This window comes from Trichechus manatus, unplaced genomic scaffold (assembly GCF_000243295.1).
Source record: "Trichechus manatus latirostris isolate Lorelei unplaced genomic scaffold, TriManLat1.0 scaffold00047, whole genome shotgun sequence".
Classification (NCBI taxonomy): domain Eukaryota; kingdom Metazoa; phylum Chordata; class Mammalia; order Sirenia; family Trichechidae; genus Trichechus; species Trichechus manatus.
In genome coordinates this window covers 12,564,445-12,583,042 of record NW_004443983.1, presented here as the reverse complement: position 1 = coordinate 12,583,042, position 18,598 = coordinate 12,564,445, and the positions used below count along the sequence as shown (strand labels likewise).

The 18,598-nt window shown below is 38.7% G+C and overlaps 1 protein-coding gene across 4 annotated transcripts in view; it reads left to right on the top strand.

Annotated features, from left to right (window-relative positions):
- MAN2A1 (mannosidase alpha class 2A member 1) overlaps positions 1-18,598 on the top strand; it is a 194,281-nt gene that overhangs the window by 144,978 nt on the left and 30,705 nt on the right. For all 4 annotated transcript variants that reach the window (XM_023731986.1, XM_004377005.3, XM_023731985.1 and 1 more), the window contains one exon: positions 2,420-2,534. In XM_023731986.1, coding sequence (XP_023587754.1) covers positions 2,420-2,534 — 115 coding nt within the window. The remainder of the gene's footprint in view (positions 1-2,419; positions 2,535-18,598) is intronic.

Here is an 18,598-nt window from a genome sequence, read left to right as displayed (position 1 = left end):
TGGTGTGTTTATTTAAGAATCTCCTATGGTTTGGTTTAGTTTTTTTTTATTGTTGTATATGTACTTTTTCCTCCAATTCTTCACTGTTTCAAAATTGTGATAAGCGTTCTTGGTAGCATTCTTTTATGTGACTGTGATTATTTCCTGAGAACTTTCCAGAAGAGTCATTTTTCTGTCAGTTTAGGAAGCCTTGTAAGGCTTTTAATACATACTGCTTATTTTCCCCCTAGAATGCATAAATTTTCACTCCTACCATGTGTTTTGAGAATAGTTCCTCTAATATTCTATTGCAGACTCTGAGAGTTAGTTATATTAAAAGCCTTGCCAATAATAACTGAAGCATCTTTTACTGTTAAGATTTTTTTGTATGATTACTAGTGAGGTTGAACTTCTTTTGTGCATTTATCTTTTTGTGTGTGTGTGAGTTTCTTAAGTTCTCTGAAATTGGTTTTTATGTATAGCATAGTAAATGCAAGGAGCCCTGGTGGCGCAATGGTTAACTGCTCGGCTGCGAACCAAAAGATTAGCTGTTCAAACCCACCCATCAGCTCTGTAGGAGAAAGACCTGGTGATCTCCTCCTGTAAAGATTACAGCGTAGAAAACCCTATGGGGCGGTTCTACTCTGTCACATGGGGTCACTGAATTGAAAATCAACTCGACGGCACCCAACAACAATAGTAAACACGTTAATCCTGTTTTCCTACTTGTTGCAAAATTTTCCCACAGTTTATCATTTAATCTGTTATTTATTTTTCTGTTACAGTAGTTTTTGGTTTTCGTGTTGTCAATTCTGTATTCTATTTTTAGAGTTTCTTCCTTTGCTTTTCTACTTACATAGGCCTTCCCCACCTCAATATCAATAGAATATTCACCTTCTGTTTTGTTACCTAGGGGCCTGTATCCTGAAAAAGTTACTGTTGTTCTACAATTATAGGAAAACCTGCTAACCAAAATCAAATATCTAGATTGTAAGGGATTGTGTAGGCCACACTAACAATTCTAGTTTTTGTTTGTTTTATATCATTGAGGAATTAAAGGTAACAAGAGCTCATGCAGATGGGCAGTAGATCCTGAGTATAAACTGTGTCTGAATTATCTCACCAGCTTTTGTAACTGGACAGATATTTTGTTTTGATTGACTGTTCTTTAAAAAAAAGTAGCTTTGCTATGGGATATGATGCATGGACAATAGTAACTAATTTATTTAAAACTGTTTTATCATTAAATAGCTCTAATGTCAGATAGAGCCCTGGTGGCAAAGTGCTTAAGAGCTCAGGCGGCTAACCAAAAGGTCAATTGTTTGAATCCAGCAGCTGCTCCTTGGAAACCCTATGGGGCACTTATACTCTGTCCTGTAGTGTAGAGTCGCTATGAGTCGGAATTGACTCGATGGCATACAACACAACACCACAATGTCAGATAGGAAGATCAAATTCTATATTAACATATATTTACAAAGAGAATAAATGGCTATCCAGGAAAGAGGCAGGAGGGTGTACTAGAAAAAGACAGGAGCCCAGGAATCACCATCCAGGGTTCTCATCACTTTGTCACTTTCGTGCTATGTGGTAGATACAAACGTTTTGTCGAAGTATAAAGCATTGTATTAATTTCAGGATATTTTTCTCTAGCCAAACAAGTAAATTTGGAAGGAAATCACACAATTCTGAAAATAATATACTAAAGTAGCTCACATTGCAAACCTAGCCTTTTTATGCCATTGCTGCACTGAGGCTTCTAATACTTAAGAAAATAAATTCTTCATAAGTGCTTTAAATTTGTTCCTATGTCACTTAAGTTATGTAGTTTCTCATATTTTCTTGAATTTAGATGCTAAATAATGAAAGTCAAACCAGTGATTTCCAAGTAGTTTTTTTCAAGTTTGTAATTTTGCTTTATATCCAGCTAGTTCTTTAAGTATGTTTTATAGCATAGTAAACCTATGTGTGATTAAACTGTGTTTCTGAATCTTGCTTCCTGTGTGTTTGGATGACTCCCTGTGGTCATCCTTGCCGTGTGCCCTGACCCCTGAACATTAGGGGGCCATGGTTATGATAAATGTCTGCCTGAGAAAATGTCACTGCTGTGAAACAATTTCTAGTTCTGTTAAATAACTGTGTTGATAATATAGAGGAATCCTAAAAAGTTTTTATAGCTGGGAGGAATATTTGTAGATCATCTAGGCCAATCAAGTTGTAAACATTTTTATTTTCTCTCTTTAGCGTTTTTTATAATGAAAAACCTTATAATCAATATTTACAGCAAGTGCATATTCTGATACATTGTAAAGTTTGGTTTTTATTTAAAGTAGCAAATATCAGGTGATCCACGTTGGCCGTTTTGGAGAGTGTAATAAATGTTTCTTGGAAAAGCTTAGAGGCCAAAATATTTTTCTTAAAAATGTCATTTTCTCTTCAGCTCTATGGGTACACAACACTGCCCTTTGTCAGAGTGATGCGTGGAAGGATTTACTCAGAAGTGACTTCCTTTTTTGACCATATTACGCATAGAGTGCGCCTCTACAACATTCAGGGTAAGGAAACAGAGAAACATGGTTATGAAATGTAGCTACACTTTTCTTGAATTCCTGCTTTTCTTAATTATGTTAGTTTTTAAAATAAATGAGCAGTTGGTTTCTGGAGATGATATATCAATTTTATAAACTTGACATCATACTTTTAGTATGACTTAAAATATAATATTTACCCTTTGATAATAAAAAATGTTAAAACTTGCTACTTACACATGCTTTTTCCCATGTGTACCTTCTCTTTTCTACCGTAATTATTTGTCTTAGCAATGAGCTCATTAACTAGAGACTACGTATTTCTAACCTAAAAGCAGTGTAGAGTTTTTGTTTTTTATAAAATGGAAATTACATCAAATACGGCTTTCAATTTGTGGGCCACTGTACATATCATGGCTGTGATACATATCCATGTGCCTGTATACACACACACACACGCGCGCGCACACACACACACACACACAGCCTATCTTGAATATAGAATATATCACAATAGAATGTAGCATTGGATTTTAAAAGAAAAATGTTCTAAACTGGTTTTGTTTGTTCACAACTCTTGTTAGAGTTTAAAATCAGGCAATTGTTTATTGCTTTTAGAACAGTATTAAGCAATTTTTGTATCTTTATTAACCAAAGTGTTACGAAATTGGCTTTTGATGCCTGTAAGAACTTAACCCTGGGCAACTGGTGCTTCCAAACAAACTGGGTGGGGCTATGGATCCCAAACACTCTCAGAATTGCAGTTATGTTGGTTGATTTTTTAATTCAGTATTTTTAGAACAGAGTACTTTCCAACTACATATTTAACTCTAGTAAGGAGGCCGTTTACCATGATACCAAGTCTCTCAGAAAAAGACCTCGTAGAAATGTTTCTTTAAGTTTATCTTTGCTGTTAGCTAAGCTGAAAAAGTTAGAGAAGGAAAAATATTCTTTCCCTAAATCTTCATACAGGTAGAAAATAAAGCATTTCACAAACTAACGATAAAATGTATGAACATGCACTATTTACTTTTTAGGTATTGTGGATAAGCAAAGGGTACTTACAGTGTTCTGAATAAAGGGATTTCTTAGATAGCTGAAGTTCAGTTTTATCATTTCGGCGTCTAAATTTAATTTTGCTTTTATTTAACTTTTTTTAACTTTGATTTTCATTAATTTACCTTTCGTTAGAATTTCAAGTACAGACAAACTTTCTCATTCTACTTCATAGGTAAAAATATGATACGTTTTCAGAATAACCCATGATTCATAGGTTGAATAAAGAAGTCAGAGTTCTTCTGGAAGGTGGTAAAAATAATACAAGACACTAACTTTGTGTCCTAAGTGTGACTTCTAAAGGTATCTGCAATCACTTTGTTACCGACAGGAAAGTTTGTAGTTCTCAAAGAATCTTTTATTGCATTTCCTCATATCTCTACTAAGTCAGAAGCAGCACTTTCAACCATCCATTTGTATTCTTGAGCAAGCCGTTGTTTAACACCCTGAGAGCTCTGAAATTGTGTTTTCCAGCTATCACCAAAGGTTTCATTTTATGGATAGAAAGTAGTATTATCACACCTAAGGTGCACTTATCTATTTTTTAATTTTGCTTAAACTCATTGCTTTTTAATGGAAAAGTTCTTCCTTGAGTACAACATGGCACATGCTTTGGCATAGGCCTATGCCATCAAGTTCAGTTTACCACTGTTTTCATCAGTCATATTCAGACATAGGCTAGGTTACAAAGCAAATGCTGAAGCAAGTTGCCACAGAATTCTCACTTCTCAATCAAGTATATTTGTTCATTGCTTTGACTTTTGTTTAATTGCTTCGGTCAACATCAGTGCCTCTTCTGAGTTTTTGTTAGGTCATCCAGGGCCTCTTGATCTCATATTGCAGGGAAGTTTCTGTAAAGTAGGTGTCCCTCTTCTGCTGCTGGTGGCTGTAGCTGAGCTTGCTGTTATACTTCAGTGGTCCGTCATGGAAATTAATAGACTGACTTGGCTGTTGACTTATTCCAGCAAACACACACTCAGAACTAAATGGTTGTCTTCTGTTTTCTCCCTCTCACTGCCAAGGACTGCCTAGCAGCTGACTAACAGCCCTTAGCAAGGACGAGGGCCACTAGGATATAGCTGGCTCCTGGTCCCCCAGGGTGGCCAGGCTGGCTTTTTTTTATCCTCAGTATTTCTCTACTCTCAGCTTAGCCCCATTTCTGATCTCTGCCTGGCTTCTGCCCCTCTTTGCTTTATTTTTCTTCTCTCATGTGTATCTTTCCTAGGTTGTTTCTCTTCTCCTTGGTGTTCTGGTGCAGAGGCTTAGCTCTGATGGACATTGCCTGTTGGGCAAGTGCCTCTCTCCTTTATCACCAAACTGATCTGTTTTGGGACCCCGGGCATCCACTGAAGCCTTGGTTCTCACCTATGTTCAGTTTTACTCAGTGCTTGGAGTCTACTGACTCATTGCTATGGAAATGTTTTAAAGTACCAAAGTATAACACTGTTCCAGTGCTTGAAATCTCCAGAAGTCTGACCTCTAGGTAATTGAGGCATTTAAAAAATGAGGTTTGATTAGTCAGGTAAGAAAATAGAGGTTGTTCTGAACAGGGCACTTAGAGTATTAGCATAATAAAAAAAAAAGGTGCAAACCTCAGATTGCCTCTGGATCTCTCAGTAAGTAGAATAAACTTGGGCTGAATCATTTTTTCCTGATTAGATTTTTGTAGCTTGAAAGCAGACAGCTTCATAAGTTCACGGGGAATGACGGATAAATAAGTTAAGTATAATGTGAAGTTACCTTAGAGTGCTTCACGAGATAAGGTTTACTGTTCTTGTCTGAACTGAACCTGGAACCAGCATATCTAAAACCACTCCAAGGGACACGTGGAGCTTTTTCTCTCTCTGGCCCAGAGCAGTTCTTTTTTTAACATGAAAGTGGTTGGTGGGAGATTGAGATGCCATAACCACTTGAAAGGCTCCCTCCGGTGTTTGTATTTGAACCCCTGTCAACAAATTTCCTCCCTGCCTAAATAAGCCCTTGTAGAGAGTGAGCCTTTTTCAGAATCCTCCATGGCCCACTTCCATCTCTTCTCTTCTTTTACACCATTGTCTGATGTTTGCAGCTGTTTCTTCTCATTTTGAGTCGTGCCACATCAGGAAACGAAGGCCCCGAAAGCTTGACTCTATCCATGTCATTAAGGTTGACTCTGCGTTGAGGGGAAACCCTGGTGGCATAGTGGTTAAGAGCTACATCTGCTAACCAAAAGATGAGCAGTTTGAATTCACCAGGCGCTCCTTGGAAACTCTATGGGGCAGTTCTACTCTGACCTCTAGGGTGGCTGTGAGTCAGAATCAACTTGATGGCAACGGGTTTTTTGGCTGTTTTGAGGAGGCAGCTCTTCGCCAGTCGTCTTTTGAGTGCCTTCCAACCTGAGGGGTTCATCTTCTGGCACTATACCAGACAATGTTCTGCTGCTGTTTATAAGGTTTTCACTAGCTAATTCTTTTCAGAAGTAGACCACTGGGTCCTTCTTCCTAGTCTGTCTTAGTTTGGAAGTTCAGCTGAAACCTGTCTACCATGGGTGATCCTGCTGATATTTGAATACTGGTGGCATAGCTTCTAGCATCACAGCAATACAAAAGCCCCCACAGTACAACAGACTGACAGATGCTGAACTATATGGAGAAGAACGGAGCCATCAGGATTGGAGGAAGACTCATTAACAACCTATGTTATGCAGATAATACAACCTTGCTTGCTGAAAGTGAAGAGGACTTGAAGCACTTACTAATGAAGATCAAAGATTACACCTTTAGCATGGATTACACCTCAACATAAAGAAAACAAAAATCCTCACACCTGGACCAATAAGCAACATCATGATAAATGGAGAAAATATTGAAGTTGCCAAGGATTTCATTTTACTTGGATCCACAGTCAATGCCCATGGAAGCAGCAGTCAGGAAATCAAGTGGCGCATTACACTGGGCAAATCTGCTGCAAGAGACCTCTTTAAAGTGTTAAAAAGCAAAGATATCACCTTGAAGACTAAGGTGCACCTGACCCAAGCCATGGTGTTTTCAGTAGCCTCATATGCATGCGAAAGCTGGATGATGAATAAGGAAGACCAAAAAAGAATTGACACCTTTGAATTGCGGTGTTGGCGAAGAATATTGAATATACTATGGACTGCCAAAAGAATGAGCAAATCTGTCTTGGAAGAAGTACAACCAGAATGCTCCTTAGAAGCAAGGATGATGAGACTACATCTCACATACTTCGGACATGTTATCAGGAGGGATCAGTCCCTGGAGAAGGACATCATGCTTGATAAGGTAGAGGGTCAGTGAAAAAGCGGAAGACCCTCAACAAGATGGATTGACACAGTGGCTGCAACAGTGTGCTCAAGCATAACAACGATTGTGAGGATGGCTGAGGACTGGGCAGTGTTTCATTCTGTTGTACATAGGGCCGCTATAAGTCAGAACCGACTCAATGGCACCTAACAACAACATTGTTTGAAGGCTGAGGTTGTTTGGATTCTGGTTCATTGGGGTTTTAGTTAAATCACCACTCGAGGCTTATGAAGGAGATGCAAAGTCTTCAGGGTGCTTGAATCTATAGGTGTTCAAACTACCTGAAAGAGTAATCAGTCTTTGGGGGTTTGGTCATATAGTGCCAAAGCCTCTGCATTAAGCCATGCTTGAAAGATCAGGGTTCCAAGAAATACTTGAATGATCTTTGATGTTCTAAACTTTGGCCTCATGTAAAGCAGGCATCTGGATGATTGATCAAAATTCATAGAAAAAGTGTGGCTTTTTGTCTTAAGTGCAATGAAAACTTCAGCCAACAGCCAGGTTTTTGTAGGACTAGTTTTTTTATTTTTAACCCTTTCATGAACTGCAGTAGATATCGTGACCACTTTTTCAGCCTCTGGGGCTTATTGGGAAGCTGCTTTCCCACTGACAGTGCATGCTGCTGCAAGGTGGGGGACCTTCATGACTGTTTGAAACTGAAGAAACGGGCATATGCTGCAAATTACTGTGTTTACAGGATATTGTATGAGATGTCTGAATTGTAGGAAAAATAGAACAGTGAGGGTGGGCTTGTAGGAACCCATTGCCGTTGAGTCAATTCTGATTCATAGCGACGCTATAGGACAATGTAGAACTGCCCCCATATGTTTCCAAGGAGTGGCTGGTGGATTTGAACTGCCAACCTTTTGGTTAGCAGCCAAGCTCTTAACCACTGTGTCACCAGAGCTTGTGAGAGGGGGCAAGAAAAAAAAATCCATACTACCTACCAAAAAGTGAGATGCAGTCAATGATTCAGCATGCTTCCATTAATGAAAACACATGGTATCAACAAAAAATTCAAAGCAGAAAATAATTCATTCATGGAAGGGTATCCCTTTCAAGTTGATTCTGACTCATAGTGACCCCTATGTGTGTTAGAGTAGAACTATGTTTCATAGGGTTTTCAATGGCTGTGATCTTAACTAGATCACCAGGCCTTTCTTTCAAAGCACCACTGGATGACTTCAAACTGCCAACCTTTCATTTAGTAGCCAAGAGCAAACTGTTTGCACCAAGCAGGGACCTAGCTTTTCTTAAAATAGCAAAATATATCTGTGCTTGAATTTAACTTATTAAACTATTTTTTGCATATATACTAATTTTGCATCCTTGAAACTGACAAGATGCAGTTATTTGGATGATTATTAATAAAAAGAACCTGGTTTTGGTTAGTACCAAATTTATGTTATGTAAAGAAATGAGGGTTACGGGAGAGAGACTATTAATATTTTATGATTACATACTGTAATTGTATTAGATTACTTACCCAATTCATTATACAAAAGATTTTATTATATCTCAGCAACAAGGTGAAAGAAACAGAAAATGAGTTAATATTACAGATTGTCTGTCTTTATTAAGCCTTTCAGATGTAGTTTACTCGAAATATTCTTTTTAAAAACTAAAATAATGGTAGCCTGAAAAAATACCCTTAAATTCTTTCACCTCTGTTTTATTTGCTCTTTCACCCATTTGTCCCCAGAGTAACTTTTGTCCAACTTAAACTTTGGGAGAAAGCAAAATCAAGAACAGAAATCTAACAACACTTCCTGAATTATATAAACTGTTTGGTCATTATTGTTTTTGTAATAAACTGAGTTAAGAAGCCTCAGTTCAACCTACTTTTTGTTTTGTTCTCAATTTGGTATCGCTAACTTTAAAAATGCTACGAGATTAGAGCAATTTTGGAGAATTCTAATGAAATATAATTCTTTGCCTCATGTCAGGTTAAATAAGAAATCCATTTTTATAGTACCCCATAATTTAATAAATTGCTTTTAATGGGACTATATTATGATTTTTAAAACATTTTTTAGTTTGTAGAAAATAGCATTTTTTGGAGGAAAAGGTAGGAGAGGTAGAGATTAATTTTTCTTGTAGTATACTCATTTTTCATTAAATGGAAACTTCAAGCATAAAGTAGCCTAGAAAATCGGCTATTTATTAGGCTACTTTAACTCTTTTGGGTCTTCTTGAATTGACTACAATGCATGCACAAACCTGTGTCCCCTTGTGTGATATTGGGTACTGCATTCTCACAAAAGCATGTGCCTTGTGGTGACATAATGATCAGTAAGTGACATGTGCTAGCTGTGGCTTCGTTTGTCTTCAGAGCTGTAATTATTAGACTTTGGTGCCCTAGTTTTCTAACATGAACAGCTACTTTGAAGAACTAAGTTGTTATGAGTTACCAATGTGTCTACATTTTCACTGACACAAGGTTCAGGTCCCAGATCTGTTAAAATTCATACCTTCAAGTTTGTTTGTTTGTCTCAGGACTATGTTCTGCTAGGCTAGTGTTTGAGTGAGTGGGTATGTGTGTAAACCATGTTTCAACCCTTAGGAGAAATATCTTAAATACAATATTTTTGCCCTATTTTCCACCAACGTATTATAAAAATACTCTATATAATGGATCTTGCTAAAAGAAAACCAGTAGCCTGGAGGTAAAATGATGAACTGCCATCAAAAAGTATGGAAGAAAGGATTTTCCTTTGGCTGAATAATTTCCTTACATGGACATATTTAGCAATCAAAGAGAGGTTGCTTAGTTTCTCTCTGAGCAATTTTGAATATACAAACCTAAATGGATTCATAGCATGACCTGTCACCTTTAGAGAGTCAAAATGAGCTTCATCTAATTAAACATATAAGGGAACTGCACTGGGAATTAGCAAACTGAAGTGACCTTGGGTTTGTCCTTTTATTTCTTAGAGACTTAGTTTCTTAACCTATAAAAAGACTTAGATGGTCAGTTAGATATAACCATTGAAGAGTCTTCAGGAAACTTGTTGCTGCTGTTGTTGTTAGCTGCTATTGAGTCAACCCTCGACTTATGGCAACCCCATGCACAATGCAGCGAAATGCTGCCAGGTCCTGAGCCATCCCAGTAATCGGTTGCATATTGGACTGATGTGATCCGTAGGATTTTCATTGACTGTTTTTCAGAAGTAGATTGCCAGGCCTTTCTTCCTAGTCCATCTTAGTATTGCATGAAATCTCTTATGCTTGACTGCCTGCTTCTAAATTTGTCTTTGAATCTGGGGTTTCTATCCCTGGAGTCCCCTCTCCCCTCCCCCATGTGTAGACAAGGCCTCAGAGCTTCACTGAAGTTGTTTTTTATATCCGTAAAAAGATTCATGAGAATTAAAATCATTTGCAATCAATCTTTCATTTTTTTCCAGGACTGTGTTCCATATTTAGTTTGATTTAAGAGTAAAAACCATTAAGTTATGGCTAGGCAGACTTAGGTAATTAAAACATTTTTGGAATAGCACAACTATGCAATTGACTGCTAAGGATTTTTTTTCCTGTTAATTGGAACTTTTAAAAATTGAAATAAATAGCTATGTGTTGAACGTGATTATTCCCTACAGGCATGAAAGAGGTTATTTTAAGGGACTCTAAGAACATTCTGCTTACCCAGATTCAGAACTCAGAGGTTATCTTGGGAGCTGTTTGACAGCAGCTGCTGTGTTGTGGGCATAACTTCTTGGCAAGAAGGTATCATCGCCCACAAATGTGTGTTGTACTGAGCTCAGATAAAAGACACAGGAGGGGAATATAGTGATTAAAGAGTTCCTGGGTGGTGCAAATAGTTGATGCACTCGGCTGCTAACCAAAAGGTTGGAGATTCGAGTCCACCCAGAGGTACCTCGGAAGAAAGACCTTGTGATCTGCTTCAGAAAAATCAGCCACTGAAAAACCCTATGGGCACAGTGCTACTCTGACACACATGGGATCGCCATGAGTCAGAGTCGACTCAGTGGCAACTGGTAGTGGTGGTTAGTGCTCAAGAGCTCAGACTTGGTAGTCAGCTGCCTGCATTTCATTCCCAGCAAACATCCCAGGTCTGCTGCTTACTAGCTGTTTGACCTTGGGCAGGTTACTACCGATCTTGCCTCAGTTTCATCATCTGGAAAATGTTAACTACGATAGTGTCTACTTCAGGATTGTTGTGAGGATGAAATGAATTAATAGATGTAAAGCCTGGCACATAGTAAGTGTTGTTATCTACTTAAAGGAATAATAATACGTGTCAAAGGAGTTAAACAATATGTGTTCCAAGAGAGGGAGTAGTCATTTCGGGCTTGGGTGGGGATTGGGAAAGATTTGATGAAGGGAGTGAGTTGTTAAGATGCTAGGTCACTAGGACGAGTAGAAAGGAAGAACAGGATAACACAAAGTATGAAACGGAGTTGGTTAGATTAGTGGTCTTCCAACTCTTGTTTCCATGATAATTTGAAGAACTCTGTGTCCCATGTGTATATTTTTAAGTTGGCATCTAAAGGTTTTTATTATATGTTTAAATAATGGCAAATGATGTTATTTTTGGCACACTGCAAATATTGACACTTTAAAATAAACATATCCAATGGAGAGCAATTTGATAACAAATCATGCATTTTTAAAAAGCCTGCACAAGCTCTTTAGTGGTCAGAAATTCCACATCATTCCTTCCTCCTTGAACTCATATTTCTATTCTACTTCCCCGACAGAATTTTATCTTTATGTAATACTTTTATGCTGAAAGATCTTTTTATTGGTCAACCTTTCATTACTTCTCTGCAGCAAAAACAAGTCATTCGTGTGTGTGTGTATATAAATTTAAATTTAAAAATTCAGTCATCATAAAGCTCTAAGTATTAAGTTTCTTCTGGATTGTATTTTAAAAATTATTAGTAGTATACAGTTGATCAAAGCAACCTAAGTATATGACCATTTTGATCATTTGTTTTATAAAATGCATAATTTTAAAAGAGACATTTCTCTTAATGAGATCAGTTGTACCCTTTTTATCCCAAACATGTTCATGTATACATTGGTAAATGCTGCTTATTGCTAGAATGAGATAGATTTCAGCATCGATTTTATTCTTAATTTTTGTTTTTATAAATTTAAATGCAAAGAAGTGTCGTAGCCATAAATAAGTAGGTGAGAACAGAAGTTTTGATATAGGGGTATCAGTCAGTACTTTGAACACCTGAGTCATGTGCCATAAATCACAGAGGGATCTGTTATCAAACGTTAGTTTTAATCAGTTATTTTTAAGGGACCAGTCCCTAGAGAAGGATATCATGCTTGGTAAGGTACAGGGTCAGCAAAAAAAGAGGAGGACCCTCGATGAGATGGATTGACACAGTGACTACAACAATGGGCTCAAACGTAGCAGCGATTGTGAGGATGGCACAGGACCAGACAGTGTTTCATTCTGTTGTACATAGGGTTGCTGTGAGTGAGAACCAACTTGACGGCACCTAACAACAACAGCTGCCCAACATCTCGTCAATTTTGTAAAAAGAAAACAATTAGAAACCACTCATTCTGTAAAAATATTTGTTAGTCATTAAAGTCTAATTAGACACCAATATTTCAAATTGTCTCTGTTCAGCCACCCACAGGATTTCATAATTCAATGTACTAGTGTTGAGGTGAGTGAGAGGTGTATATATATATGTCTATGTATATGTATGTATTTTATGTATATGGTGGGAGAAGAAATAATGAAAGGGGTGGAAAGGCAAAAGGAGAAACCACATGCCTCCGTGGCAGGAGCATGTTGGGGAGAACGGGAAGTAGGTAAGTTCAGAATGACTGTAGTGTGGAGGATATGCAGACAGACCATTGTGATTCTGCCGGCTTTCTTTCCTCCCATGTCCCATATCAGCCGAAATCTGGATGGTGGCAAAGGTACCAAGAAAACTGTGGTGGTGTAAGCAATTTTATTTACCTCGCCGGGAGTGCTTTAGTTACACCTTGCCCATTTTGGAAATAAAACTTTGTTACTGAGGTAGATGCTATGTTCCGTCCAAAACAGACCTTTCAAAAAACCTGTTGTTTCATACAATCAACGTTTATTTTTTTAAAAAACTTCCCAGTTTCATTGTGTACTTTTGAGTTTGGGGGCCTTTATCAAGTATATCATACTTAATAGGTATAATCTTTAATCAAAATTTGGGGTCCATGTGACCAAAATGTTGTCCCTTTCCTGTGTTGCATCTATTTTTGTAACATTGTTATGAGAATTATTGAGAAATGAATAAAATATATATAATAGTGCCTAGCTCAAAATTAGTGTTCAATAAGTAATAGTAGTTATATATCTAGTACTCTACAAATAGAGCAAACTGGTGCATCATTATTTTCTTAAATTTGGGACTTGGAATGAAATTTACTAAAATTTATATTCATCAAAGTAGATGTTAACAATTTTACTTGTGGAGAAATAATCAATATGAACATTTACAGACCTGGAAACCAGGAGTACCTCAGTGGATAAATTAAACCTTATAATAGATGATAAATTGAGTAAGTCAACATGGAGAAAAAGGGCATCCAGTTGTGGGAATTATTACCATTTTTATTCTTAGTACTTTCAGATATGAGTACAGGTTTTAAAAAAATCGATGAATGATAATATTTAGACTACTTAGAAACAGTGTTTCTGTGTTGACTTACTCAGTTTATCATTGTTGCGAGAATTGTCATTTAAGTGTATTTGTTAAACTAAGCAACGTGCCTTAATTATTATCCAAGAGTGTTGACTGCATGTTAAGTTGCGTTCAAGTTCACAGAAACAACAGTATGACAAAAGTAAATACATAAGGGGAAAGATATTTTTATTGCTTTTGATGATTTAAATACAAAACAGAGGATTCCCAAATTTGGAGGGGGAAATGTTCTTATCATGCCAGCTGTTATTGTCTTACCTCTGCTCTGCAGTCGTGGCTCAGCCACCCTCTCTAAGAAAACAGATTCCAGGAAAAGGGGTGAGGCAACAGTTAGGTAGACAGCAAGCTTCCATTTTTGCCTGAGAGTCTGTATTTTAAGGACTCTCACTGAAATTGGAAGACGTTGCTTTGAATCTTTGATAGGTTTTCGGAGGATTTAGTTTATATGAGTTGATATCCATATGTTAAATTTTAGTTACTGTAAACCGTTATTCAAAGACTTAAATAGCTCTCTTAGGATTCTCACTGTCATTTCTCATTTTCCTACGTGGGTATGCTTCAGTTAGTACTAGCCTCATCTTGCTGTAATGACTTGTCCAAATCACACCGTCAGTGCCACTGGTGAGACACTGGATCCTTGCTGAGGCAGGAGGGAGGGAATCTTTGTGCTGTCCTGTGACTCCCTCAGCTCTCTCCCAACCCCTGCCTCTCACTCCTGTAACCATTTGAATGTGGTGAGAGCGATATCTGATTTCTCAGAGTATATTCCTTGAAAAAGCAGACTTTGCATTTCAAAATTGCTGGGATAAGTTAATCTGGAGGACTGGAAAGGGTTGAGCTAACTCTAAGATACTACAGTTCAGGGTTGAATTGGATTGTTCCAGCGAGATTCTCATTTTTTGAAGATCTGACCTTGACGAAAGTAGCTTGTGCGGAAGAAATGAGGACTAGGATATTCCAAAGGCCACCAGTTGTTGCTCAGAGCTGTTACCCCAGGCTTCCCATCTGCATTCCCCAGAGTCATTGGCACCCGCGTGCATGTTTCCTCCACCTCATCTTTCAGACACAGGGGATGTGTCAGGGATGCCCTCCAGTTTCTGTCTCCCCACTGCAAGGAGTACCTTCTTGGTTTCCTTAAGACTAGCGGTGAGCAACAAAGAGGACAATGCCCTTCCTTTTCTGTCCCTTCCTCCTTGATCCACCCAGTGGAGGGGGGCTCTCAGGAGACCAGTGTCATTTTGAGAGTCACTCTGGGTCCCTGTGAGCCTGAGGCTGCTGCACCCCTGAAGCAGGGCAGCTGACTTGGCCTGTCTCCCGGACGGTGACCCCCAGCCCTTCATTTCATTTTTTTCTGTCTTCTTAGAAAATACTCTTTCTTTAAAAATACTTAAAATCTTTGTACTTTCTGTACAATTTTTCAGTAAACCTAAAACTTCTCTAAAAAATAAAAGTCTAAGTGAAATATATAGCTAATTTCAAATACTAATTATTAATAAAGTAGAAGACTTTAATTCTAATGTCTTTTTTCAATCAAGTAACTAGTTCTTTCAGCATTATTTTTTTGTATACAAATACAGCTAGTAGATAGGCATACCCTTTTGATCAAAACTTCCAACATTGCCGATACTAAGGTAAAGTCCCACTGGAATCTGCATCTGGACCCTGTCCACTATTCAAGAGAGGTAATACAGACATATGAACACACAACCATACTTGTAGAAATATATAGTATTGTGTTTCTGTCTGTTTTTAGCATCAAGATCATTATACTATACATATGCTGTATTTAGGTTTTTTCATGTGATCTCTCTCTGCCAGGACAGAGAGTTACCTTCTTTTTATTGGCTACACAGCATTCCATGAGTGTACCTGCTTTTGTTTATTCAATTCCCTGTTGATGGGTATCTAGCCTGTTTCCCATTTTCACTTATAGGAACAGTGCTTCAGTGAATCTGCTGTGCAGTCTTCCTTGTACTCATGATTAGTGCCCATCTCAGGTGAATTCAGTTGCTGCCTACGTGTATTAGGGTATGTGTACTAGTTTCCTAGAGTTCTTGGGTATTGCAAATGGTTAATGTGCTGGGCTGCATACTGAAAGTTTGGAGACTGGAGTCCACCCAGAGGCACTTTGGAAGAAAGGCCTGACGATCTGTTTCTGAAAAATCAGCCGTTGAAAACCCTATGGAGCACAGTTCTGCTGACACACATGGGGTTGCCATGAGTCGGAATGGGCTAAAGGCAACTGGTTTATTATCTTCTTAGGGCTGCTGTAACAAAGTGCCGCATGCTGTGTGGGTGGCAAAAGCGTGAATTCAGGGTATCAGGAGGGCTATGGTGGCACAGTGGTTAAAGTGCTCGGCTGCTAACCAAAAGGTTGGCAGTGAACCCACCAACTGCTCCTTGGGAGAAAGATGTGACAGTCTGCTTCCATAAAGATTTACAGCCTTGGAAACCCTATGGGCAGTTTTACGTTGTCCTATAGGGTCACTATGAGTCGGAATCAACTCTACGGCAGTGGGTTTTGGATGTTCGTTCTGAAGTCTCTCGTGGAGGATCCTTCCTTGTCTCTTCCAGCTTCTGGTAGCCCAGGTGTTCCTTGGCTTGTGGCAACATAACTCCAACCTCTGCCTCCATCATCAGATGGCTGTCTTCATCTGTGAATCATCTTTGTGTCTTTTCTTCTCTATTTGCAAGGACACCAGTCATATTGGATTAAGGCCGACCCTAGTCCAGTAACTTAACTAATAACATCTTCCAAGACCCTGTTTCAAAATAAGGTCACGTGCTAGATACCAGGGTTAAGGCTGCATTGTGTCTTTTTCTAATTAAGTAGCTCTTTTCAGCGTATCAGATCCCAGTTCAGTACCTTTAAAAAAGAAAATCTGAAGATCTTCTTTCTGCTCAGAGTGACTCCAAGTTTTCCCCCAATCCTTGGTTCCAACGTAACTTCACCCATCTTAGTTACTGGACTGCCAGCAAGGCATGGTAGTTGAGAGGCTCTAACCCTAGGCTTGCCAGTTGTGTGACTGTGGGCAAGTGATTTCCTCCTAGGGTAAGGGAAAGCAGTCCCTGGCTCATAGTAAGCTCTCAACTGTTGGCTGTTGTCATTCCCTCATAGTACCCGCCACCCTTCACTTGGCGAACATTTATTGTACACCTACTGTGTGCTGGGTGTATAAAGATAAAATGTGTACTCTGCCTTGAAGAGCTCGAGTGTACTTGTTGAACTAACATGCCATATGTTTGCTCAAAATGAAAGCATTTTTCCCTTATCTTCCTAGCTATTTGGACCTTATTCATAGCCTAGTTTGCTTTCCCCCGTGTGAGATAACTTCTGCATGATGAAGGACAGCCTCTCAGCTCTTAACTAATTCTGTTTAATAGTTACTCAGCACCTACCATGTGCCCAAAACGTTGTTAAGAACTGGAATGCAAAAATGGTATGTAGGATAGTCTGTTTCTGTGAGAAGGAGGAAAAACTAGCTCCAGGAGTGAGTCTGTGGGCTCTACAGCATCTACCAAGCAATTTGCTGCAGTGGTACCTTCTGGAAGAATTTTTTTAGCCTCTTTATTGCAACTTTTACCTGTGGGCTGGCTTTATCCTTACCATGCCTTACCTGTGTTAATAAGGGTAAACAGCCTCCATTCTCTCTTCGTGGGCAGAGTATAAAGTGTCAGCGGCAAGAGAGCACTTATTTCTCTTTGTTGAAACCTGGGGATGACATCACACACATACACCCTGCACCCCCCCCCCAAAAAAAAAAAAAAAGAAAAAAGGACTGATCTTGTAAGGAAGGAGCTATTTTCCTTCCCAAGACTGAAAAAAGCATGGCTTACAAAACCCTGGCCAGTCAGGCCTAGAGATCTTTGTTTTCGAGGGCTCCCGTGACAAATTACCACTAATTAAGTGGCTTAAAACAACAGAAGTGTATTCTCTCACAGTCTGGAAGCCAAAAGCCTGAAATCAGGGTGTCCACGGGGCCACACTCCCCCTCTGAAGACTCTAGTGGCTGCAGGCGTTCGTTGGTTTATGACTGCAGAACTCCAGTTTCTGATGTCGTGGCCACATCACCTCCTTCTCTGCTCCATGTCTTCTCCTCTTCTGTCTCTTATAAGGACATGTCATTGGATTTAAGGCCCCCTTGGGGAATTCAGGATGATCTCATCTTGAGATCCTCAATTTAATTACATCTGCAAGGTCACATTCACAGGCTCCAGGAGTTAGGACTGGGACATATCTTTTTGAGGGCCACTATTCAACCCTCCATGCTAGGGTAGAACCATTTGGTGTTGCCTCATACAACAAAGATCCAGCAGATGCTGGGACCACTGGGTTTGTAGCTCTGCCTCCCAGAAAGTTCTCCTCCCAGTCCTGTGACCCTCTTTAGGAAGGACGCACCCTAGGGAATTCTTGGCACAGAGTAGGAAAAGTTAGCAATCCCCACCTCAGATTGTCCTTTAAAAAAATAATAAATCCACTTTGAGAAACTCAGGGATATTTCCTTTTATTACCATTTTAGGTTTGCTTTTGTTTGATTTGTTCATAATAAGAATATTAAGTTTGATCTTATTTTAAAAGTATGCCCTGGCAGAGAATTTAAATTGATGTCTTGTTCAATTGTGATTGAACATAGAGACTACTTTAAAGTGCTTTAAGCACTTTGCCACAACAGGATCCGAGCATAATACTGAGCTTAAGAAAGATGATTTTTTTCAACGGAAATAATTTATTACTGCTAGAGGGAACCTGAAATTATTCATTTTTTCCTGAAGCATGTTCCTTGTAAATATTTCTGGAGATAGTGAATTGAAATTAATGATACCCTTTCTTGTTAAGACTTTATTTCATTTCATGTATTCTGTTGACCCCTGAGAGACTATCCAATACAGAGAGGAGAAAACATAAAACAATGCTAAAAACCCTGCAAATGCTTCCAGTAGAATAGATTATCTACTTCTTGTCACCTGCTCCTCTCCCTAGTGCTACGTTTTGTGTTTTGGGCAACTTCGGTACATTTGTAGAAGTTTGTCTATTAAAATTCCATATACATTTTCATTTTGGCTT